Raw genomic sequence first — 25,935 nt, forward strand, 5'->3', positions numbered from 1 at the left:
TATTGTGTATAAATAAAATCCGTCTGTAAGAACCATTGCTCTTTATATTATATAATTATACTCCAACAATGTGAATGAACCTTTATTTCAAAAAGCCTAAGAATGTATTTTGATGCTCTTTTTGTTCTTGTCTCTGCACTGTGGTATCAAATCTTGGATTTCTAAATCTTGATGTATTCTAGAAGGACACCAGATCATTAACACACTGATTTGCAAACCTCAATAGCCAAACTTCACCACAAAATACTCCTCAGGTCGATCGAACGACACCTGACATACAAACGAGAACCAGTTGAGTGACTCCCAAAGGAAGTGCCACAATATAACAAGCTGACGTCATCACTGACTGCCACGAGGTGAGGTGCAGACCGCATCACACAGCTCTCTCGGCAAGTCATCCGCCAAACTGACACGTAGCTCAGCATTGAAATAAAAGTATATCCGCTACGGAGCTCCCGTGGCAAAATATAGCAACCAGCTTCTTATTTGTTTACATTATATACGAAGCAAGAATGTGCACCTGCATTGCGTGTTTTCACGTGAACATACCTTGGGTTTTAAGTCGGGTGGCTACTTGTTCCGTTTACTCAAACACCTTTTTACGTCACGTTGAATTCATGAAATTCATTAATGACATATTTCTTACGTTGTATTCTTTGTTACGCAAATACACAGTGGCAATATTCATAAGCTGGCCAGTTGTCTCCCACATACATACTCTAATGGGTGATGCCTGAAAATATTTGACTATTTGTGAAGGTTTACTTCTAAATCTAATTTAAGACCTATAAATTATATGATTTAAATATGTTTTATAACTTTGCTCTGTACTAAACAACAATAAGGGATCAATCAAAACACATCACATTGAAAGGAACTTGAAAGGTTACTCCCAGTTTCGAGAGCAAATTGTATTCACATATTGGACACTGTTTGTGTTCATTTCTTTCTCTTTGTTTTTTGTTGTACTTGTTCTTAACAGGTTAATATTTATGTTAAGCTTTGTTTTGTGTTCTGCTGAGTTTTGGCGAAATAAATGACTGCAGAAGTTGTAAATCTACAGCAAATCTAATCCACAAATTCTCACATCCGCATTTCTTACACCTTGATGTTGTGAGCGTCAGTATATAGTGTAACCTTCCGCCTGCGGTAGAAGTGCTGAGGCTGGCACCGCCGCCATTTTGAATGTCTGCTCCGTTCCTCCTTCCGTCGACTGAGAAGATTGCACTTGTTTTCTGGTATCATAACGGCTGGTGAGTGACACTTTATTGTAACCCTACATATAAAGACTTTATTCGCCGGTAGCGGGCTCGGAGCTGTCAAGTTGCCGTGTTTTGCGAGGTTGACTTTGGGCTGCATAGGAAGTGGAGCTCGCTGGCTGAAGCGGCTCGCGCGTGCACCGGGACGCTGTCACAGGCTCGACCGCTAACGGGCGCCGCTCGCTCGGGAGCGCGTCAAAGTCTCCCTCGCACCGTATTTCCACCGGTGATATGACGCTACCGGGTGTGTCCGCCGCGAAAACCTAGTTACACCGTCATTTCTGAACGTGTCGGCTGGGATACCGTACACTGCGAGCCGTTTATGTGTTCTCATTTAATCCTCCGTCAGATCGACGCTCCGTTTGAGGCCTGACTGGATTTCTGTCATTTAGCAACGGATAGCGCTGCATTCTCCGTCGTTTCTGGCTCTATTAAAGGTAATTTAAGCAAGTGAAAGTGCCTAGCAACGAGTTAAAAGTGCTTGAATTGTTTCATTTTCATCGAAGGGGGATGTAACGTTAGCTTTTCATCACTGTTTTTCCTTTAGCCTAACCGCGATATTGTGTTGTAGCGCAAGGGATGGGGGCCAGCATATTAAAAACATTGAATCGTCATCTTTCAGTGTTAAAAACACATCAGTCGGAGTGTTAAATCGATAAATGTAGGGTAGTATTTAGGAGTCGAGAATGTAAGGTGTACGGTGTTTGGTGTGTCACTTGCCGAGGCTGGTTTAGTCACCTGACTTTTGTGCTCCTTTCAAGTTTACACCATCTCCAACATCGTGAATTTTCAGCCGGCTGATTATTTGTAATGGAAACGGTGAAAGGTGTTGGTATCTTAACCTGGTGATCACGGAGTAAGGTTACAGAAATAAAGGAAGTGACAGACGGTGTGTTAGCATGTACCAAGCCAGTGCTCCCAACCCCTGCTGCAGTTTGCATGGCTTCTGGATCATATTTGCATTCTCCATTCATGGGTCTAGTTTTAGTAGATTGTTTGTGGTTTCCCTCTTTACAAATAAACAAAATACAAGTGTCTTGTCACTGAGCTGACATGATGATATATTCTTTTGGAGCTGACGAGTCGCATTTTATTTGGAAAAATATGAACACACTGTATCCGTCTCCTAAACGGATCAATGTGTCTCTACCCCTTCTCAATGAAACTTTGTTTCAAAGTCACCTCCTTGTGGGGGTTGTGTCGTTTTTTGCTATTTCATTGGTTGCTATGAGCATCTTCCTTGTGCTGACTCTGGAGGCAGGTGTAAGGTAAAACCCATCTGGGTGTAGATGTGGGGATATCATAATATTTTGCCTTGTATGCTTGTATTTGCTCTTGCGATTGCAAAAGTATTAGGAAAAATTATATTTAAACGTAGTTGATAATACGTATTTCTATTGCTGGTATGGTTAGGATACACACCTAGTAAGTTACATGCTTGATGTTTCTTTCCCTGATTAGGACGTTGCTTAAATAAAGTTGTACCTGCTACTGTACTGTATTGTTTTTATGGGCTGTAGTGAGTTCACATTTATTCCACGTTGTTAAAAATGTATTAATTCAAGTGGACTGTATCAGCAAACTCCTGCTCTTCAGCTGTCAATTATAAACAGAATATATTCCCCAGTCCAACATTCTTACATTACCTGTCTTTCCAATTTAGGTTTTGGCAGGAGACTCACCTATGGCTACAAACTGAAACACTGCTCTTAATATCCTGGAAGTTAGACATAAAGTCATGACTACTTTATTCAAGGTCATTTTGACAAAGCCTTAGCTGCTCTTGAGGTGTAGAACCACCCCACCCAGGGTCACCTTAATCCCCGTTGTACAAGCACTGAATTGAACTGTACACTGTTAGCAGTGCGCTTATGTGTTTTGATTAACTCATTCATTTTGTAATTCGTGTAGGCTAAGATTGTACGGCTATAATCCAGAGTTCCTCTTACTGTCAAGGTGTGTCATAACATCTTCCATAATTTATTGACTTGGATGTGAGAAGGCATGGATGGCAGTTATGAGCTTTTTAATGCTTGTGAAGCCAAGTTCCTCATTCATTTTACTTTGGTATTCCTTATGTCACAATTCTTAATGCTGAATCACTAGTTGTCACGATGAGAATGTTGATCTACTGTAGAATTTAGGCTGGTACCAGAGGTTGCGTTAACCGAAAATGTATTATTGATGGGTCTTTTTTTACCAGTGACGACAAAATCTGAAGGCTGCCTGTAATTTTGACGGATTACGATAAGGGCAATTTGTAATTCCCCGTTTTGTCATTTCCTTTCATCATTGGAGCTTGATCGTAGGCTATGACCCCTGCCCTGAAACGATCGCAAAGGGATGTGTCTTTCCCCAATTATTAGCTTACAATGGCTGGTCCGTTTTGAATAACGAGTGCGCAGTCAGCGTAGTTGCGCTGCAGAATAATCTGTCACAGATCCCTTCGTGGCATCACACACAAAGGCGCGCAGTTAACAGAGTTTTTCCTTCAGAAAAGCAACTAGCGTCATTTTGAATAAACGTTATCTTTGAGTGAGTGGAAATATGTCTCAGTGAGCGGCAGAAGCAGCTCATTCATGACCGAACCGCATCTTACATGCGAGCAAGTACAAAACACCTTTTACAAGCACCAGCCTTTGTTACTGAATGGACATATGAACATCTGTAATTATCATTTTATGTTAAATATATAAATAACGGCTTTATTTGTCATTCAGTTGCAATAAATATAGTAAGTTCAGAGAGTAAACGCACGTCACCATGTAACGCCACCTTGCACCATAGTGACGTTATAATAGATTATGAAGGATATTTTACGAGCTTGTCAGTCAAAATGATGGTCTATTAAAAAAGTGTTTGTAGTAAATCTCCCAAAATAAGGTTTGTGTTAAACAATAAATAAACAATTTAAAACAAACATTTTCAAGCCCTACTAAAAACGGCAGTTGCTAACAAGTTGCTAAAATCGAGTACTTTCTACGTTAAAATTTAGACAAATAATGCAACATGGGTACAAATCTCTTAAAACATATATGCGGATTCATTCACAGAGTAATTACTTACAAGGAACAAATTTTTAATAAAGTTTGAAAGAGTTGTTGGAGGCTTGGTGGTGGTGACGTTGATATCGAGCAACCTTAAGTGTAGTCTGTTAATAGCATCTTTTTTAGCTTTTTAATTCGGCCGATTGTATTTCGTCTTCAAAAGTAACAGATGTTGTGTTAATTTATTTGTAAAGATCTTCTTGATAGACAAAACATGTAAACATCATAAACCTTTGCTAATTACAGAGCTTATTTTTTGTGATCCTCCAAAAGTCTATGGGAAAAATGCATAGGCTTTCGGTCAAGGGAACCAGCACGGCACTCAATTCCAGGTTAGCCTACAAATATGTGTAGTCTCTGAGCCTCTCCATTCTATAGCAGCTTTTTTGATGAGGAAAGTCGTCTTTTGTGTGTTTCTGTTTTGAAAATGGGAAGAGTGGCTCAGTGTAAAGAGATGTAATGGGAATTCGAGCTGACTTTTTTGGGGTATCTAGCCCAACCTTACATCTGAGTGTATCTTTCATCTTCCCCGTGCTTTGGATCCATATTTGGTGTTTGTGAGATAAGAGGTGCAAACAAAAGCATTGGAAAGCTATGCAAACTAGTTCTGGGTCTGCTGTGGGGCTTTGAATTTGCTTGCAGTTCCTCTAATGTCTATCATACGTATTTCTTTGTTTCCCAGAAGTTATTTTCCGACCATAGTATCATGTAGCATTTTCTTTAATTTGATGCACAGAATTTTTTTCTTTTTCTATTTTTAATGTTCAGCTTGTTTTCCTAAAAGGCTTAGTGTTATGGCATCTCTGCAACATCAGCTAAATTTAATAACGGTCCCAATTTTGCATCAGCATTACATCTTTACAAAGTCATTATTTACCTTTTTATATTATCTAGGTTAGCATTATTTACAGATGTTAATTTCAGTGTTTTACATGGTTAGTGTTTTTTTCACTGACGTACACGCTAAGAAACAAACAGATGCTTATACTCATTTATTTCAATATATCCCCTATCCCAGCACCACCACTGTAATAAAAAACAGCCACCGTCACAGCCCTAGACAACCACAACGACAAATGTAGAGGCAGTCAATAGAGAGCATCCTAAAAACTAGCTTATCTAGGGTTGGGCCGATAGACGATGCCATCCTCATCACCGATTGCTGACAGACATAATGAAGTTGAGCCCACATTGTGATTCCAACAAATGTTTCACTTGCGTCACTTGACTCTCGCTTTTCTGTGCGGTGGGTGAAAATCTCATGTAAACAAATATGAACAAGGCTAAAGGCGTGTAAAGGTGACACATCTGATTTCATAAATACTCAGCTTGCGCTTAGGCGCAACTCACTTTATAACACCACAGTTTTTTTTAAAGAAGACGATGATGTCACTTTAAATCCTGTTGTTTGACTGTAGACATCGACCAATGCCAGTTTGGTAGACATCGCTCCAACCTAGCTGGGGCTGTTGATTGCCCTTAGTCCTTGTGTCATCTGCATGGAGTTTGCTAATGCTAATATAGTGCCTGCCAAATAAGCTGAAGAGGCACTTAGAAATGAAGCATCCTTTCCTTAAAGGAAGAACACTTGCCTTTCATCAAACTGGCAGAAGACCAAAATCAGAATGAACGGGTACACTTGCTGAATTGTGTGAAGGCATCTGACACAATACAAATATAGTTACTTATTGGTGGAACCTATTGAAATTAAATGGGGGATTTAATGCTGTTTCATGCATTCTTGCTTCATGCACTTCTTTACAATGTTAAACATGCTGGCCTCTCATGCTTAACATGGTCAACTTGTTAAAAAAGTTGACCCTGTTAAAAGGGCAGAGACGCGCTTGTGTACTACAAGCAGTTTTTTTTCGCGGTCTTCTTAATGCCACTCAAAGCGGAACAGACGGGCTTCATATTTTTCACATCGCAGCCTCTTACGATTAGCAAATCACAAAATCTAAAGTCGCAATTCGATTTCAATTAAGTGTTCAGCCCTAGCTGTATCTATCTTTTATAAATGTGATCAAACTAAACACTCTTCGAAATATACAATGTATGCAAATCAACTGTATAGGTAATCAAGATTAATATGAGATTGGCAGAAACTGGGTGTGATACCTGATCTTTTAAAACAGTCACTAGTAATGTGCTGGTTAAGTGTGTCTCGGATGCAAGAACAATTGATTTAGTGTTAAGTGTGTATTTTCTGTTATTATGCTCTAGTGCCTGTGTTTAAAAATGTCGAAGGATACGTTTCTGTCTGTGCACCTGTTAACAGATGTAACATTTATTTTGTTCCTTAAGGGAAAGTTCCACCAAAAATGAAAAACATGTCACCATCACCCTCAGGTTGTTTCAGACCTGTATAAAAGTATTTGTTCCAATGAACAGAGAGAAAGATATTTGGAAGACTGTTAGCAATTTTCAGTTCTTGGACATCATCCACTACCATAATGGGACACACATATTGTATTATTTTTGTTCTGTTGAACACAAAATTATATATTTTGAAGAATGTAGGCGAACAAAGAGTTCTTGGACACCTTTAATTCCTTCTTTAAAATTGTTCCTACTATGGTAGTCAATGATGTCCAGGAACAGGACATTACAAACATTCTTCCAAATATCTTTCTCTGTGTTCATCAGAACAAGGTTATTTATACAGGTATGAAATTACATAAGGGGGAGTAAATTATGTTAACTATACCTTTACGACTGCTTTTTTCACTTAATCCATAACTTGTTAATGACATTGTATATTAGTCTTTAACTGTTTATGTATAGACTTAAAGATTTATGAAACAGACTTTTCTATATCCCTGCTTGTGAGGTTTTGCAGAGAGATGCTGAGAATGTCTTTTTTCAGCAGTAATTACTGTAGGTCCTCTCTTGTTTGAGCATCCTAATTATGTGCTGCATGTTAACAGATTAAATGTGCAGGGTTCCTCTGTGATGGTGAGCCAAAAGCAGCTCGTCTCTCCATGGAGAAAAGGCTTTGGTTGCGAACTTGCGATCTTTGTGCTATGCATGATGTTGCCCCCTCCCTGGTGTAACTAATGCATCTTCTTTGTGCGGTAAACCTCTGTCTTTAAAGTACCACTGATTAGTTCTATTTACACCTTGCAATTAATTTCTGGGTGACCCCACACATTCTTCACCTGTTCTACACCTGAGAAAAGCTTTTGAGGAGCTAATCCCAGTGCGGGTGAAAGTTCTGTACTGTTGATCTAAAGAATGCCCTGTCCTCTGTCTGCAGTCACCTCCTTTGTCCTCTCTTTTAGTACATTCATATACATACATTTGATCACATTCACATAATTAATATATAGTTTAGCTAAAAATTAACGAAGACTTTGTCATTTTGTAATGTTGTTCCGAACCTGTGTTCATTCATTCTTGTTTGTCTGAAACACAAAAGGTGTTTTTCTTAAAAATATCTTCTCTTCAATGTGATAAAAGTAAGGGTTTTCCCTGCTCTAAAATAAGCACCGTTAACTTCAAATGTATGAGTAGTGCAAGATAGCAGTCTAATTCATAGTAATAATGCATTGCTCAACTTTTAAATCTTTCCCCGCCAAAGACGAGTTACGTCAATCGGTGTTTTTACCGTTGTACACTAGGTGGCGCTGTAACCCACCTTTGGAAAAAGTATAGAATCTCTGAACCTAGAACGTGTATATATTTGATATGTTTGAGTCTTTGAACAAAACATTTTAATGATCTCAGCTGTTTAATCTGGATAATGCTATGTAAATTGCTTTGGATAAAAGCGTCTGCCAAATGCCTAAATGTAAATGTAATCTAAGGGGTGATAAAACATAAAAATGAAGATTCCAGAAGAATGCAGTTTCTTTTGTTTGAAAGCAGAGTTTCTGTTCTTTCGTTTTATTTATTGTTTGTCTATAAATTAATTACAGAAAATGTACTGTGAGCCATCACATTTTAAATGTAAAAAATAGTTGGCGCTGGCTGACAACATTTCAATAGTTCAAGCACCTTCTCAAACTGTTCTGAAGCATGCCTTATATTTTTTGTTTGTTGGCAGACTGCTATTAGTCAAAGTCATTCATTATCTAAGTTAAAACAAAAATAAAAAAATCACTGGTGTTGCAGCCTCCTGCTCATAACTGCGTTTTCAGTTATATTTAGCTTTAAACCTTTTTCTAGCCTGACAGGAAAGTAGAAGCTCTTGTGGTTGAATGCATTTAAACAGCCACAAAAGACCGCCTACGGACATAATGCGTAAATGAGGGGAAACAACAAGTCAGGATTTAAACTTTGGCCGAAGATTTAAAAGTTTGGTTTAAAGACCAAAAACGTACCAAGCAAGCAGAATGTTTTCTCTCCATTTCAGATTTCTAACACACACTTCGTGTTCAGCGTGTTATATGGGCAATAGTACTGGCCTGTGGAGCTGTGCAGTATGATGCCTGTCCGTATGTTCTGTTCCCATGTCTAGATTTTTAAGGCGAGTTTATGTGACTGATACATTTTCTTTACATATTAACCTACTGTGTATTTATTTACCTACATATGGTGTCCTTGTGTGATTTGGAAATGCAGCATTCACTAAGCCCATACAAATTTTCCCAAGGGAACAATTAAGTGTATTGTATTGCATATCTGTTTATCTGCCCCGGTCACGTTCATTTGTAAATTGTGTGCACCACTTATTTCGTCCCTTTCATAAAAGATCGACCAAAATGCATCTTAATACCAAGTACCAACCAAGTTGTCGGTGGTAATGTGTTTGCAGCAAGATGCACCTGCCTGATTTGCGACAATCAGCCGATGCCGATTAACTAAAAAATCCCCAAAGTCGGCCCGATTAATCTGATGGCCAATCAATCGATTGACTTAGTAAACATTCATATTTAAAACTCTGTATTGTATTATAATATTTACTGTAGTGTTAATATTTTATCAATTCAGTGCTAAAATACAACAATTTAATAGAGTATACTTATATTTACTAATATGTAATATAATAACTAATATTTAATATATAAAATTTGTCAAAACACTGTTGTATCTGCAAAAGGAGGAATTTTACATGATGTAATAGTATACTACAGTATGTGGACAAACATAGAATTATTGTATTGTAAAATAATGTAAAACAGGACTCCGAAAAATTTAAATGGGATTAAGGATCTTGGGAAAAGCTAAATTATATTGCCCTAAATTACCCAAATGTAACATTAATCTCCTCGTCCGTTACCTGCCTATTTATGTTATAACATACAAATATGTTTAATGTGTATATCTCTTCTAATATAACATACGTTTTATACTTGTGCTGCGACTGTTTGGCCTGTGCTACAAAACCTAAAGGAAAAAGTTAACGCACACCCCTGAAAGAACCGTTTACTGGACTATTGAATCAGTGAGTAGTTCAAGTTTGTTTCAAGTACCACAAGGACTGTTCATTAGTAGTTTTAATATTAGCATTTCGAGTTTTTGTGATCGGAGTTATTTATTTTGTACATGCAGGTAAATTAAAGTCTTCTGACTTAAACACACATTTTGGTCTCTTCCTTCCAGTGTTTGTTTCATAGCACTTACTCAAGTCAGATTGATCATTTTTTACGTGCACTCTGTTGAAAGTGGGCAAAATTAACAGTTGAATGACTATTCTTATAAAAGCGATGTCTTCTCACTGTGACTCTTATTGCACATTCCTAGCATAACCCAGAGAGACATTTGATAAATTAGCCTTCTGTCTTTATGAGCCATACAGTTTCACTCCTTCACTGCTAATATCCAACTCCATCTCAGCGTTTATGAGCTGAAGATATGTGCCGTTTTGTGTGGCTGGTGTGAGTCTGGCTCCTATTTCCTTTCTCTTCTCCGTGCACTCCCTATATGCAAGCCATCTTGGTGTATTCAGTTGACATAGTATTGATCCAAATGCATGTCTGTATTAGTGTTGGGTTTGTGTCGAGTTTGTAGACATAAGCCCATGCCGCTGAGTGTAAATAGGCAGCCGTGTAATCTTACCTCTTTGTGTGATCACCTTTAATTTTTAATCAGCCTCCAGTGGATTGAAACCTTAGTGCTCACGTCTGTTGAAGGAATGGAATTTCATAGGTGAATCACATTGGCTGATGTGCGCTGAATATGTATATTTGCATGTCGACATTTCTTCATACTAGTTGCCTCCGTGGAAAAGATTGTTACACATGCTAGGGGGTTATGAGATACTTGGCATCCTTTGGGATTTTTAGAGCTCTGCGAGAAGATAGATCAAGGGAGCACTCCGGGGTGTTGTGCTTGAAATTCATTTTGCAGTACAGTGATTTGTCTACTTTGCCCTCATTAATATAGCAATGGTTCATTTGGATGTGTACTCTGTCCATTAAATCTGTTCCCCAATGATGTACATAGATAGTTGCAGCTGGAGAATTATAACAAGAACAGGCCCAAAATGAAGATCTATCCACTGTAGATGTATTTTATATGTATTTTTACATTTCTGTGACTGCTATTATTTTTAAGCCCGTTTTTCAAAAGAATAGTTTTCTAGTGCTTAATGATTTTCGTCTCTTGTCTTTAAGTGAAGCATTAAACCGTGATTTTGTATCTTCCTTTTATTTAATCTCTTGTGTGATTTGGCTAGTGTAAGCCTAAAATAAATCTTCATTTATCCTTGTAGCATATTTATTAGCACTCCTGTGACACTACGCTGGCTGACATTGTGCATTTATTTCAGAGGATGCCAGCTCCGATCAGACTGCGGGAGCTGATCCGGACAATCCGGACGGCTCGAACCCAGGCAGAGGAGCGCGAGATGATCCAGAAAGAATGTGCTGCCATTAGGTCATCCTTTAGAGAAGAGGACAACACATTCCGCTGTAGGAATGTGGCCAAGCTGCTTTATATGCACATGTTGGGATACCCAGCACATTTTGGACAGGTTAGTTATCAAACTTTATATAGAAAACGGAGCTTCAGGGTGGAGTTTGTTAATGGTCTGCCAGAAGGGCTCGAGACTCTTTCGTTGTTTGACGGGTGAAATGTTATTTTTCAGCTGGAGTGCCTGAAATTGATTGCATCGCAGAAGTTCACAGACAAGAGGATAGGATACCTAGGAGCCATGCTGCTGCTGGACGAAAGGCAGGACGTCCATCTATTAATGACAAACTGCATTAAGAAGTAAGTGTGCAGGGGATTTTATTTAGACGTTTTATAAGCCACAATTGCCTGTCTGGTGGGCTTCGGTTTTGGATTGGATTGGATTCAATTTATTGTCATTACACACATACAAGTACAGTGCAACGAAATGAGTTTAATATGACAGTTGTTTGTGGACGGTTTTAAATATTTGTGTTCCATCTATTGTCCTTGAATAGATTTAAAGCGGCAATCCGTGATCATCTTGGGGTAAAAATAATCAGAAATCAAGTATTGAGTAAAAACTTAGATCAGTGTTCATAATGATACCCTGATTCACAGCGGTAAGCTTATAATAATGATTTATAATTGGTTGCTGAAAAGATTGCATGAACTGTAGGGGTGGGCGGAATGACCAAAAATCTATTTTACTGAATGAATAGTTTTATTTCACGGTAATGATATATTTCACGGTAACAATATCCTATCTTAATTCTATATCGCATACTTAATTTTCTTAGATTGATTGAATTAATTTATTACAGTTCATTGAAATACACTATATAACTGGTGTTATAAACTGGTGTTCACGGGGTCTTCGTCGCTCTTCACTCTCTATTAGATGCGCACTTTTAGTGTGTCGCGACTCTCTGTCTTTAGGTTTGTTTATTCTCGTGCTTGTCTTCGCACTCCGAGGATCAGCGCGTCACGTTTAAAGCATTTCAACGCAAGTTTCGCCTCAGCTCGTCTAAAGTTAAACTTTATTAAACTATTAACAGCTTTACAAAGCGACCTGACTTTTATATATGCACGCGCAGATCACTGCACCACTACACTGCGGGTGAGAGAGAAAGTGCCGGTAAGAGTATTTGTTTTGTTGTGAATTAATTCACATGATTTCTTTATAATAACACCCAACATGCGCTGAGCGTCGAGTTAACCACACCTACTTATTTACATTCTGCGGAATACACGGAATAGAAAAATCTCTTTCGGGTTGACATTTTATTCCGCTGTTTATTAACAGGCAAGACGTCACTATCATGATATAAGTATTTGTTTCATGTAGTCAAAAGAAAAAGCACCAGCTATCGTACATGTTCAGATGACATGTTTCAGACTGCAGCTTTAAATCAGACATTTTCTGTCACACCTTGAGACCCAACAGGTAAGTTGTTTAGGTAGAAATGTGAACTGAAAAGGTTTTTAACATGCTTAATAGAAGAATGAAAAAGGAGGATAGACATTGTTGGTTTCTAAATGTATTTGCATTTAAATGTAAATCTATTTTTGATAGCTTCATATAAATTAAAAGTTTTTTGACTGACATGCTGCATAGTTTGATTAAGGATTAACTCTCATTGTCCTAATTGAACCGGGCCCGAGTGCGTTTGACACACACAGCCTGGTTCAATTGACTAGTGTGAGTGCTCACAATTCGCTAGTTGCACAAGATTGTGCCAGTAAGCTTTTGGGATGCCAGAGTCGACAGAGTAATTTCCAGTTGTGTAACACTGTATGGGACAGTGTTGTGTCCGGCAAATATGGGTGTTTTTTAGATAAGATGAAAAAAGTCATATATAAGCGTATGACTGATCTTCTTTTCATTGCTGAGTACTTTGTTAAAGGGATACTTTATACCAAAAATGCAAATTACGTACAGGCATGCGTCACCGTGACCAAATCTAATTCACATGTTAGGTTTGTCAAACATAATGTAACACTGTGTGTAACTATCAGCTTTATGATAATAAAGTTATCAAGGGTGATTTAAAATTATAATGAGCCGTTTATTCTCATATCGCTCTCGTATGACTATGATATAATAAGCAGATTGATCTGCGCAGTGCACGCATTAAGTTAAATACACTTAATAAGCCATTGATTCCGTTGTGCTGAGAGAGATTGCTTTGTTTGTTTACTTCAAAGCAGTCGCATCGTAATGATGAAAGCGGATGGTAAAGTACAATGTAAGCGCAGGGCAGTGGGGCTCAATCACGCTCGGGCACAGTTGAGAGCAACCGTGCTAAATGTGAGTATTCCCTAAATGTGCAGCATTTGACAACAGCAGAAATCTTCCACCCTTTGAAAGACCGAAAGCTTGACACCCACTTGCCATTTATTGTTTGAGACCCACCAGTTGAGAAAATATTGCTGGTTTTGTACTCCCTCTGTTAATTTATAAACTGTCTGGGTTTATTGCAGTGATCTGAACCACAGCACGCAGTATGTGCAGGGACTGGCCTTGTGCACCCTGGGCTGCATGGGCTCTTCCGAAATGTGCCGTGACTTGGCTGGAGAAGTGGAGAAGCTCCTTAAAACGTCCAACTCCTATCTAAGGAAAAAGGTATTTTATGCTGCTTCACAGCTGAGCCCGGTGTCCAGTTGGACGTTGAGCTCTGAAGGTGTAATATTTTTTTTGACACAAGCATTTTCCCCTCAGGCAGCGCTGTGTGCTGTCCACGTCATCCGCAAGGTCCCAGAGCTGATGGAGATGTTTCTGCCGGCAACAAAGAACCTGCTGAGCGAGAAAAACCATGGTGAGAGCTCCGCCCTTTAACCTTTTCCGTATTGCTCTGTTTGTCACTTTGTAGAAATGATGCAATGTATATTTAAGTATTTAGCATTGAGCATGTATCCGTTTGTTGTTCATTTTCGTTGCATAACACATTTGTGTTGGCTTGCTCAGCGAGTGACATTAAAAGTGTGTTTTCTGCAGGCGTTCTCCATACGTCTGTCGTTCTGCTCACTGAAATGTGTGAGCGAAGTCTGGACATGCTTACTCACTTCAGGAAGGTACGCAGCAACCATTCATGCATAGAGTTTCAAAAGTCGCATGAAACTGTATGTGCACCACATCAAACACAGAGAGTCAAAAACTCTCTTATCTCTGTACTGATAGCTTTGAAAATGACTGCTGAAATGAGAATCTAGTACTTACTGAAATCTGGATCCTTGTCCTGCGATTAGCTGCATGTGTGTTTATCTCACAGGGAGATGAGTAAAGGTTCTCCACTCTGTATATCTGCTTCTACTCCTCCCACCTCAGCCTGATCTACCGTGCCAGCACGCCCACCTCTCATGCTCATAACCGTAGCATTATGTTAAGCTCTTTGCTGAAAGTTGACTCTTTTTCCAACTCCCCCTAACATCTACTTCATATTTTTTCTGTCATTTGTCTTTGTTACAATTCCTGCATTGTGTTAGAATGAGAAGGTAAGAGGACATTCTGGTTTCATAGCTGGTGCATGCTCATAAAGACTCATCACCTTGTTCTCTGTAGTTGTAGTCCAAATTTTGTTTTGACGTACTGTTATTTTTGAAATTGTCACTTAATTGTATTTACCGGATACAGGATTTTGTAGACCTCGCATACATTTTCACTTGTCCTGCGTGTACTTATTATTTTTAAAAATTCACTTTCATGTGGTCACTTTTGGGTTGTGTTTTTCCAATATGTACATTATAGTGGGGGCTTTAAGATAAATTGAGACTGGTTCAAAACTGATAATGTAATTTAGGGTTACTATAAGTGCAAATTTTGCTTTCTGAATCAGTATGAATCTATTCAGAAAATCTATTGGAAGATGATCAACTCAGGGTGCCTCAGTGTTTTGAAAGGTGCTTAACCTTCTCTCTGTGCATAAACAGGGACCCTGCTGACACTCTGTTTTTCCTCCTCTGGTATTTTCTAGCTGGTTCCACAGCTGGTACGAATCCTAAAGAACCTGATCATGTCAGGCTACTCCCCTGAGCATGATGTGTCTGGCATCAGTGACCCTTTCCTGCAGGTCAGTTTGATAGCTTTATTTAACACTGCAACCAGTGTCGCGTTTTTATAGTTGAATTCAGTTCATTTTTTTAGTTGGATTCAAGCAATAGATTTTTAGAGTGGTCCTAAAGAGTCGATCTATTTGTTTTCCATATGAGATTATTTATATCCAAAAGCTCAACACTGTATCTCTTGACATTTTTAAGGTGCGGATATTGAGGCTACTGAGAATTCTGGGAAAGGGCGATGACGATTCTAGTGAAGCTATGAATGACATTCTTGCACAGGTAAGCGGAATGATTGGATCCGCGTTAGCACCAGATTTGCATTATGCCTTCACATTTTACCTATAGGGTTAATTTTGTCCTAATTGTTTATTTAATAGGTTGCAACAAACACAGAGACAAGTAAAAACGTAGGCAACGCTATCCTCTATGAAACCGTTCTTACTATTATGGATATCAAATCAGAGAGTGGACTAAGGGTGAGTATTGCGCAGAATGACAGTGCTGTTTCACTGATCAGGAAACTTTGTCGGAAATGTTTTGTTCGAAAACTCATACACCTAAATATCTTGTTTGAATGGATTCAAACATAGTAAAATGTGTTTTTGTTATTATCTAGGTTTTGGCCATTAATATCCTGGGACGGTTTCTTCTCAACAATGACAAAAACATTAGGTATGTTGTTTTCTCTGTGACACTGTTGACCAAAGTATGCTTGATTAGCTGTGAGAAGGCAGTTTATTGCTGTTCAGTGATGAAGACCTTGAGTGATCCATCAACTGAGTGACAAATGATGATCTCGTTGTCTCTGACGACAGCTTTACTGTTGATTGAAATAGCATACTAGACTTGATTGTAAAAATAACGGAGCCTTGACATTAATACTCTTATCTACTCAGATATGTGGCGTTGACATCTCTACTGAAGACGGTTCAGACAGACCACAATGCTGTGCAGAGGCATCGTAGCACTATCGTAGACTGCTTGAAAGACCTTGATGTGTCCATTAAAAGGTGATTTATTACCCGGCAGCATTTTAATCTTATCATAAATAAGGGGCGCATAAGGCGATAAGTACGGTTTCCTAAACTACCGCAATCCTTGATGTCCTTCCACAGGCGTGCAATGGAGCTGAGCTTTGCCCTGGTCAACGGTAACAACATCCGGGGCATGATGAAAGAGCTTCTGTATTTCCTGGACTCCTGTGACCCTGATTTCAAAGCCGATTGTGCGTCAGGGATCTTCCTGGCTGCTGAGAAGTAAGGCGCTGTGTTTATTTTGATTGATAAAATGGGTCATTATTGTGATTCGTGTAGAGCCGATGAGTTTTTGAAAATGGGGTGAGGGGGGATCTGTGAGTCTTTGGGTTGCAGTGAATTTAATTGAGAATCATGTCCAGGTGTCGTGGTAACGATGTCAAATCACTAGCCAGTTTGTGTGTTCTGATTGCTGCGCAGATTTAGCGCACATACTCAATTCATGAATCAATATTAGATGTTGTCGAATTACGCAGCAATTCAACTGCGCATTTCTGCCTGACTTCAACATAACCGTCACTAAGCAACATTAAAAAGGCGCACTGGTTTGTTTGCCTTGAACGGAATGGCACAGACCCAAGAAACATAATATGGGTTAAGTGCATTAACGCACTAGCCCTGATGTGTAAACGCAATCGTACTGGACAAGTAGTTGTCTGTCACGTCACCCGTGACTCCCTGTAACGTTAAATGTGCTAATGATGCACTGCTGATGGCTAACTGCTTCATAATGTTTTGCACAGCCGATCTATCTACACCATAGCTGCGCTACTGTATAATGTGACCGTCTACAAGCGTTCATAGACGCCACAATGCAACGCCACATTTCTTGTCCAACATTCTGTACACATGTGAGTGTTGCTTTTGGTTTTAAGTACAACATTGCAGATAGTATCACACCTAATGTATTTGTTACAGCGCAACCTCTGGATTGTTTTGAAGAAGTAATAAAACAAAACAAAAACTCATAAGTAACACAGTAAAAACACGATAACACAATAAAACCATGATTTATGAAAATGAATATCTGGTTTTGCAAATTATCTCTTCACGTGGTTGTCTATCCTAGACACTTTTAGCAGACCATGGACTATTCTGATTATGTGCACTGAATAATATGAAATAGAATTGTAATAATTATTGTAATACAACTTTATATAAACTATGACTAATATATGATATATATATATATATATATATATATATATATATATGTCATCATTGTCACCTGTTTTCACACTGATGAGTTTGCATCCCTGGTATATACAATTGCATTTTTCTATTTTTATAAATTTAATCTATTGCTTATAGTTAACATGTTTTCATGTAAAGCTGCTTTGTTACAATGAAAATTGTAACGAGCACTATATTAATACAAGTTGAGTTAAGTAACGCCTGAAATGTTCGAGACCATAATCAAGCCTGAACACTTAGAATATATTGCACTTTTTTGTTGACTACTGTAGAATTTCTTTTTTTAAATAATTTCTGTAAAGTGAGTAGATGCTGTGTGATGATAAAAGAGAGTGATCCATCGACAGAACCTGCATTGTTGATACCTCTTATCTGACAGCACCAAAAAAAGGATTTTCCATCTAATATGTTAATTTGTACACTGAGGATCTGAGTGATCTTGCCTTGTGGATTTAATATCTTGTCTGTTGCAGGTACGCCCCTTCCAAAAGATGGCACATAGACACCATTATGAGGGTTCTGACAACGGTAAAGAACTTATCATATCACAACATTCCGCTTTAAATTTTTCTTCAACAATTTCACAATCACAATGGGTGTGACTTCCGTGTTTCACACCCATTGTGATTGTGAAATCACTGCCTAGGCAGTTTCCGGTTGGGGAGACTTAAAGCAGAGAGAAATGGAAAAATGAGAAACAGTTCAATTTAGCAGATGCTGTACAGTGTGGCACACAGGCGTGGTATATAGAATTGGCGTTCTACCGTATCTGAATGTTATAACAAAAAGTTAACCTTTTTTGCACATTGCACCGGTTTAAAGTTTTGTATTACAGGCCAAACAGTTGTAGCACAAGTCTGTTATCATCTTTGGAAAATACACAAGTGCAGGTGTCATACGAACAAGCACAACGACAAACGCACTTCACACAAACAAGCGGTACAGTCTAATGCACCTGCCAAACTATTAAATGTATTCTTAGCACAGACTCATTCTTAGCACGATTTTATTTGTAGCATGTGCGACATATACAGTAGATACTCAACCTGAATGAGCCTTCCGCCACCTCTTTAATGTGTGTAAACTCTTGTTTACCGCTGAGTGGCAGTCTATTCACAGATCTTCACTCAGCGCGAGTTGACGCTTCAAACTCATTAACTCACTCAGCAGACGGGCAAGATTTAATACTTTTAGGCGTAAAAGACAAAGGCTGTCTACAATATCAAAGTTACAAGAACTTAAATCCCTAGCACTAATAATTATATTTAATACTAGTCATAAATACATAATTTCCTTCAACAAGGGATTACATTTTAAATTTGCTTTATGCATTCAATCAATGCTATATCATTTTCAATATATAGTGAGTGTTTTCATTTAATTCTGGGTTGCATGCAGAGCCTTAATGTTTGTATTCGCTCTGTGTTTTGTGCAAATTGAGAAATACAGCGAGTGAGATCAGAGTGCCTGTGCAAAACTCTGTGCATGTTTGCTTGTGTGTATTGCAATGCATTTTGCCATTCATAAAAAATGGCAAAACTCAACTTTATTTCATTTAAAACCGAATGTGCTCTATAATAGCATTGGATTATCAGCATATATCCCCCATGTGGAATAAATACCACTGTAAACCAAGCTGGTTTTCTCCGATGTTAACCCAGGATTAAGTTATAAACATTCACGTATACATATTGGTTGGCTACATTCACATACATTGGGGATATGTTGTCATAAATCAAGAAATGTCTCTGCATAGGCTTTTCATAATGTCAGGCTTTTTAAAGTTCTTTTAAATGTGACAGCCCCAGCAAGTACGCGTTCAGAGACATGCCCCGTTCACAAATTGTTTTGTCCTGAAAGCGTAGTCTGTCAAAACATATCAACACATTAAAAATGAAACTGTCCAGTTTACCAAATGAAAGCATGAAGTATATTCATCAAGCAGGACGTGATGAGATCATTGGATAGCCACCGGAACCACAGGTTAAATAAACATTGAAGAAACATTGTTTATTTATTTCTTTGTTTGATGCCTCATTCTTCTTATCACAAGTTAAAACTGATCATAATATTAAATCGACCAAGCAAAATGAGGTTAGGGCGGTGCGAGGCATGAAACTTGCTACTTTGGCTGGTTTCTTACTTTGTGAATATTTTTCACATCGTCAGCCAAAACATCAGAAACGGTCTGTTTGTTTTGTAGCTCAGCTTATTTGGAATACATTTTAAAACTGCTACGTGGCGAAATAATTCAGTTCTTGAATGACTTGCAAGGGTCAATGTGAGGCGGCGCTCTCACAATTCACACGAAGCAGCCTTTAAAAGGAAACTATTTGTATGCTATATTTAATACCAGGTTTAATTAATGATCGGAAAAATGTTGTTCAATTGTGAATTTGACAGCGATTTTTAGAAATGAATGTTGCCAGGCTATACTTTCCAGTATCTGAACCCAGAATGCCTTTTAATATTCAGCTCTTTGTTACTGCTCACACAACCTCCATCAATCTCAGGAAGAAATCACCCTATAGCACTACAGCGAAAGCTCAAGAGGTGCTTGAAAAGTAGCATATTTAAAAATAGATTGAAATGTAAACAGGGATTTTAGCTTAATTACTTTATAAAGTGCAAACATTAAATTGTTTGTCATTTAAACGAGAGGTCATTACAGTGTTTTAATATGTCAAATGTAATATTCAAATAATTTAATGTTACGTGCATTTCGATTTTGAAAAATACGTTTTATTTATGTTTGGAGTTAAGTTTCTTATCAGTGTTACGTTTATTTGTCACCCTGCAGGTAAGACATTAGTTCTTAACTCTGTTCTTAAAGCGAGACATTCACACCTCTCCCAGTCCCCGTCAACTGAGAAGTTTTATTCATTTCTGGTTTAGCACCGGACTTACACCCTCTCCGAGTGAGCCTCAAACCACCAAACGGTCAACGCCGGCGAGGAGGCTACTCTCCACTATTATCTTGTATTGACAACTCTTGCGTGATCAGTGTGATCTGTATATGGTTTTCACTGACGCATATTTTAAGTGTAATGATCGTTCATGGTAATCTGTGTAAATGAGCTTACAAAAACATTTGTTCACTTTGAAAACGATTATTACATCAAAGGTTCTGCCCGCATTGGCTTTACACGCACGTGCTCTTGTCCGTTCAAAATGTCTACTCTTTCGTTTTACTTGGAGATATGTTAAATAAAGACTGTTTAATGTTATTATAAAATTGAATATTGAACTTCATTGTGATGGCGCTGTGGTGGAAATTAGATTATTATATATAAAAGCTTACCCGCAAATAGGGACGTATTAAACTTTGGTTATGGGACTTTTTAATGAACGATCAAACGGTTCAACAGTTTGTTGGTATAAGGACAGAAAAGAGAGTGCACGGTTATTTTTTTTATTATAATATTGTGTTCTTTTTACTGTCAGGCATATTCAGTCTCGTTGGACTGGCAGAAAAATATGATCCTTATATGAACCTCTGTGTTCATAACACGTTTGTTCTAATGATTTTTGTTCTAAAGATTTAATGATTGCTTTACTATGTCCTGCAATTGGCTCAATGCTCCGCCTATATCGCTTTTTTGTAATATAAATGTGAATAACTCTCGTTTCAATCTTTAATGTGTTGCCTCCTTGTAATTATGAATTAACCACATGTACCTACTGTGAATATCAATGTGATTAAGTACTGAAGGTGCAAATTTCATGAACTAGCTTCACATGTTAATGTTTGTTAACTGCCGCCCTGTTCGAACCGCGGCGGTAGAGAGCATTCTGTTTGACTACCTACTGTATATGTATATATATTGGCTTATGTGCCTCATTTGGTCATCTAATATGCCCTTCTGAAAGACGTTTTGATTGATCTGTTTTTATAGGCGGGGAGTTATGTCCGGGACGACTCTGTGCCCAACCTCATTCAACTTATTACAAACAGTGTAGAGATGCATGCCTACACTGTACAGAGACTCTACAAAGCCCTGCTGGATGACGTGTCACAGGTAAGAGTCAACTTAATGCTGCAGTGATGTCATATTTTTGTTGCCCAGCCTTACCTCATGCGCAATGACGTTTATAGTCAATGGTGTTTAGAAACAATATTTTGTACTTATTTTAATAGTTGGTTGAACTAATATAATTGAACTGTTTTTCTAAAAGCAACCTCTAGTACAGGTGGCATCCTGGTGCATAGGAGAATATGGAGACCTGTTGGTCTCAGGCCAGTGTGAAGAAGAGGAGCCTATTCAAGTAAGGCCTTATGTAGGCCCTTCATAAACACTAAAATATGTGTGCGTGTTTTTAAGGTGGAATAAATGCATCATGCAAATTTCTTCTCCTCGCAGGTTACAGAAGATGAGGTCCTTGATGTTTTAGAAGGTCTTCTTGTCTCTAACTTGTCCACCCCTGTCACGAGAGGTTATTCTCTGACTGCTATCATGAAGCTGTCCACCCGGTTCAGCAGTGTGAAGTAAGCATATCTGCTCTGACTCTCTGAACATTTTCCGAAAGAAATTTGTCCTGGCATCCTCGTAATCTTTCAATTTTCTTTCGTCGTAACCTACAGTCGAATCAAAAAAGTGGTGTCGATATACGGCAGCAGCATAGACGTGGAGCTGCAGCAGAGAGCTGTGGAATACAATGCACTTTTCAAAAAATATGACCACATGAGGTAAGTTCTCAGGCCATAACTCTACGCCTAGTTTAGCCTTTACCTTTATAGCCACTCACTGACTTTTTTCCTGCACGAAGACCTGCATTATTAGAGCGAATGCCTATCATGGAGAAAACCGCCGCTAACGGCCCGACAGAGATTGTGCAGACCAATGGGGAAACAGAACCGTCTATACCAGACACGAAGCATCTGCCCAACATCACTCAGCCAGCCAATCAGGTGAGACTGCTGGAGGAATGAGATTGTTGTAAAAGATTGTCTACTGTATGGTTGAGCAGATAAGGAGGATTTTAGCTGCAGTTGAACATTTATGCTAATGCTCTGTGTATGTTTACTGTGTCGCAGGCAAATGATTTATTAGACTTGCTCGGAGGTAATGATGTGGTACCTGTTATCCAGACGACTGTTAACACAAAGCCTGCGTCAGCTGGAGGGGAATTGCTGGACTTGCTGGGAGATCTCTCTCTGACAGGTCAGCCTGCACGCTTTCCTAAACCTCTGTAGCTTTGTACTAAGTACGCACCCTGTTTCTCCCGTAAGGCTGCTGTCATCCTGCCGTTCCTATTTTACCATGTAAACACTGACAGACTTGGTTTAGTTTTGTCACAAGACCTCGAAACATGGTTTTCTGTCATTTTTACGCGCCTTGATATTGTTTCAAACACAGAAACATAATACATCTCACATTTGACAGCCGCAGCAAAAAATAAGATTGTCAGGGAACGACTTTAAATGCAGTCTGTGCATGTAGCAAAGCTACATTGTATAAAGCTAAACACGGATTAGAGTAAAAATGCATGATCTTCTTTTATAATGTTCCCCTATTCACTTTAGATTCAAAGAGTAAACATTTCGCTTTGTATTGAGTGGGAAAGAGGCATGGCTTTGTGATGACATGGCTGTGAGTAATGGACAGTCTTCTCATATTTGGGAGAACTAAGCATTAAATTCCCAATTTTCCTCTCATTCTATAGGTGCTCCAACCCCCACCCCTGCTCCATCTTTACCTGTGTCGCAGCCCCCTTTCCTTTTGGATGGTCTTACCTCGCAACCCCTCTTCAATGACATTGCAGCGGGTGAGCTCATGTGTTTCATCCTAACGGTTGCTGCCTCAGGAGCTTCGTAAAATGGGACAGTTCCAATAATATATTTGTTTCTCCTTCGCAGGCATTCCACCAATGACGGCATACAACAAAAATGGCCTGAAAATAGAGTTCACGTTTGAGCGGTCAAACCCTAATCCCAATATTGCAGTTATCACCATCCATGCCTCTAACCCCACTGAGGCTGACATGACGGACTTTGTGTTCCAAGCTGCAGTACCAAAGGTACGTTCAGTTTCATCGGTTATCGGTTAGAGATCGCAAGAAAAACTATTTTTTATTATTTTTGTGTTTATCATTGATAGTTTGATTTTTATATTGATGATTTTTGAATTGAACTGAAACCTTATTTGCCATTTGTACATGCACACATAATATGGGTGCACAGGACTTTTATTAAAACTCTTTTAATCAGAAGAAATGAAAAAAGATAAATGAATCAGGTCTTTACATAATGAATAAACATTAAGAAAGTAACAAATGAACAGTTTATGAACATGGGGCAAGTCTCCGTTACAGAGATAAAATATTGTGATCTTGCAGAAGTTTTTTCCTTTCAGTTTGGCTTTCTGCCATCAGTCTTACTGTAGCCAGAATTAAACCGTTATCAAATGTGCTTTGCGTGTAATTCTACTGTCTGGTCTGTGGGTCTCGGGTTATATATTGAACGTTGCGCAAAGAATGAGCTGGATGGTGTATATCCCTTTTTCCTTTTTATCACTGCCTCGCCAGCATCTCTTAATTATCTGGACATGAACAAATATACAGGACGATTATTATTTATTCACATTCTAGATCCATCCAGCATCTGTAAAGTTTTCTTGGCAGATATTTGCTAAACTCTGTGTCCTAACCAGATGTGATGTCATTTAAAAAAAACTTTCTAATATCCACCTTTTTTTTGCGAAAACGTGGGTGCTGCAATCTTTGAGCTCTTTGTGTTTAGAATTCCTGTGTGCCACTATAGCTAATGGCAGTCGTATTGCTAGCGAGACGAGTTTGCTGTTTTGACTGGCTAGTTAATATTTATTATACCATGATCTGTTTGAATACTGGATTCTGATTGGCTGGAGGGTGTGCATTAAAACCCTTTAACACAAAGTTTGCTTCAGTCAGTTTGATTACGTTCAAAATTAACTGAAGAAAATACTGTCATTTTGACTGTGATTCACATCTGCTTTTAATAACACGAATTTGTGGTCTATGCCATGTACGAATTTCAACGGACTTTCACACTGTGGATGTAAGTTACTGGTAACTTAAGTCTCTGTGCTGTTATAGTTGCGCAAAAGAAGACCCGTCAACTCCAACAGAAAATGCGAAATAATTTTCACGTGTGAAAATATTCATGTTTTAATGGTGTTTTGAGCATGCTCTCGCAACACCATCTCCATTGTTTCCCACTGGCAGGCTTATAAAACGCAAGTTTCAAGACAATAAGGAAGTACGTCACACTTTCTCACAAGCACACAACTAATATAAGAATATTTTTGTATGTTTCAGACATTCCAGCTGCAGCTTCTTTCCCCCAGCAGTAATGTTGTTCCAGCACTCAACCAGGGAAGCGTCACGCAGGTCATCAGGGTTCTCAACCCACAGAAGGTAAGACATAACTATGGGCACAGATCATGCTCCTCTTCTTTTTTCAGTAGTTGTAAGACCTCAAGCAGATTATATTTTTGGAAAACAGCTTTTAAGGGAAATTTAATGAAAGCTTATTATGTTTGCTTTTGCTCTGAAGTTGTTTACTGCTTGGAAGTAATTCCTACAGATGATCAGTTTTAGCCATTTATAAATATTTAGAGAAAAACTGTCACATCTCAGGGGTTTTGGTGACCGTTCTATATAATTGCATATGTGAATTTTGCACATGCTTGACTTCCTCCTTTTATTTCAGCAACAGTTGCGAATGCGGATCAAGCTGACATACACCCACAAAGGCTCTCCTGTTCAAGACCTGGCAGAGGTCAACAATTTCCCCCCTCAGTCCTGGCAGTGATTTGCTACCCCTCATAATCTTAAAGACCCCCAGCAAGGGAACTATGGGAAAGATGGCCCCTCCCCATTCCCAAATGATCCCCGTGACATCACCACAGATTGCTGCCTTGGGGTTGCATGGGAAGCAGTGGAATCTTCCCGACACAGTCGAGAGCTGTTGGTATGAAGATGATGATGATGATGATGATGATTACAGCGACAATGATGAAGCAAAATCACAAATCTTTGAAAACATATCTACACTTATTTTGCCCGTCTGTTTTTTTCTCTGCTTTGGGGTTAGTGCGACATGTCCATACTCACACATGCACTTAAGCATCGTGCACTCTCACTCACACTTTTAATATAGTGCACTCCCACAGATCAGTCACCTCACCCTGCCACCCGAGGGTCCGTACATGGAAACCGTCGCTCGTGGCCACTTTAGGAAGAGCTGTTTGGTATGAGCCGTTGTTTGATTTGTCTTTCGTTTGATTTTGTTTTTCATGTTTTTAATCTTGTTAATGGGTTTGGTGTATTTTAAGAAAAAAAAGATTGAACTCTGAATGAATGGCAAAGTCTGAACATTTGCACCTTAAGCATTTCAGAATCAAGAGTGAAATGGGTTGTGACGGCGCCTTAAATTGTCATTGTACATGGCATTTCTTAATTTTCCTAAAAGGTTGTCTCTCTACTGATCTAATGTCCTGTAATAAAGTATATCAGATGAATGCTCCA

General features: G+C 38.7%; 1 protein-coding gene across 2 annotated transcripts; it reads left to right on the forward strand.

The window, feature by feature from the left end:
* Positions 1-1,107: 1,107 nt before the first annotated feature.
* ap1g1 (adaptor related protein complex 1 subunit gamma 1) lies at positions 1,108-25,935 on the forward strand. Of its 2 annotated transcripts, none has more exons than XM_079467998.1 (23): positions 1,108-1,253; positions 11,019-11,222; positions 11,337-11,461; positions 13,625-13,766; positions 13,863-13,959; positions 14,139-14,215; positions 15,115-15,210; positions 15,398-15,478; positions 15,577-15,675; positions 15,816-15,871; positions 16,096-16,209; positions 16,315-16,455; positions 17,901-17,955; positions 21,324-21,446; positions 21,604-21,693; positions 21,789-21,913; positions 22,010-22,114; positions 22,195-22,336; positions 22,463-22,589; positions 23,092-23,193; positions 23,285-23,445; positions 24,724-24,822; positions 25,118-25,935. In XM_079467998.1, the coding sequence occupies exons 2-23, from the start codon at positions 11,022-11,024 to the stop codon at positions 25,217-25,219; spliced, it is 2,460 nt and encodes an 819-aa protein (XP_079324124.1). In that variant the 5' UTR covers positions 1,108-1,253; positions 11,019-11,021; the 3' UTR covers positions 25,220-25,935. The 2 variants fall into 2 exon arrangements, with proteins under 2 accessions (XP_079324124.1, XP_079324125.1); XM_079467999.1 differs by lacking the exon at positions 1,108-1,253 and adding an exon at positions 1,271-1,696.

This window comes from Barbatula barbatula (assembly GCF_947034865.1).
Source record: "Barbatula barbatula genome assembly, chromosome: 1".
Lineage (NCBI taxonomy): Eukaryota > Metazoa > Chordata > Actinopteri > Cypriniformes > Nemacheilidae > Barbatula > Barbatula barbatula.

Coding starts and splice junctions, on each gene's coding strand:
- ap1g1 (XM_079467998.1), top strand. CDS start 11,022: ATGCCAGCTCCGATCAGACTGCGGGAGCTGATCCGGACAATCCGGACG. Junction 22,337..22,462: donor TCACTCAGCCAGCCAATCAG/GTGAGACTGCTG, acceptor ACTGTGTCGCAG/GCAAATGATTTATTAGACTT. Junction 23,446..24,723: donor TCCAAGCTGCAGTACCAAAG/GTACGTTCAGTT, acceptor TGTATGTTTCAG/ACATTCCAGCTGCAGCTTCT.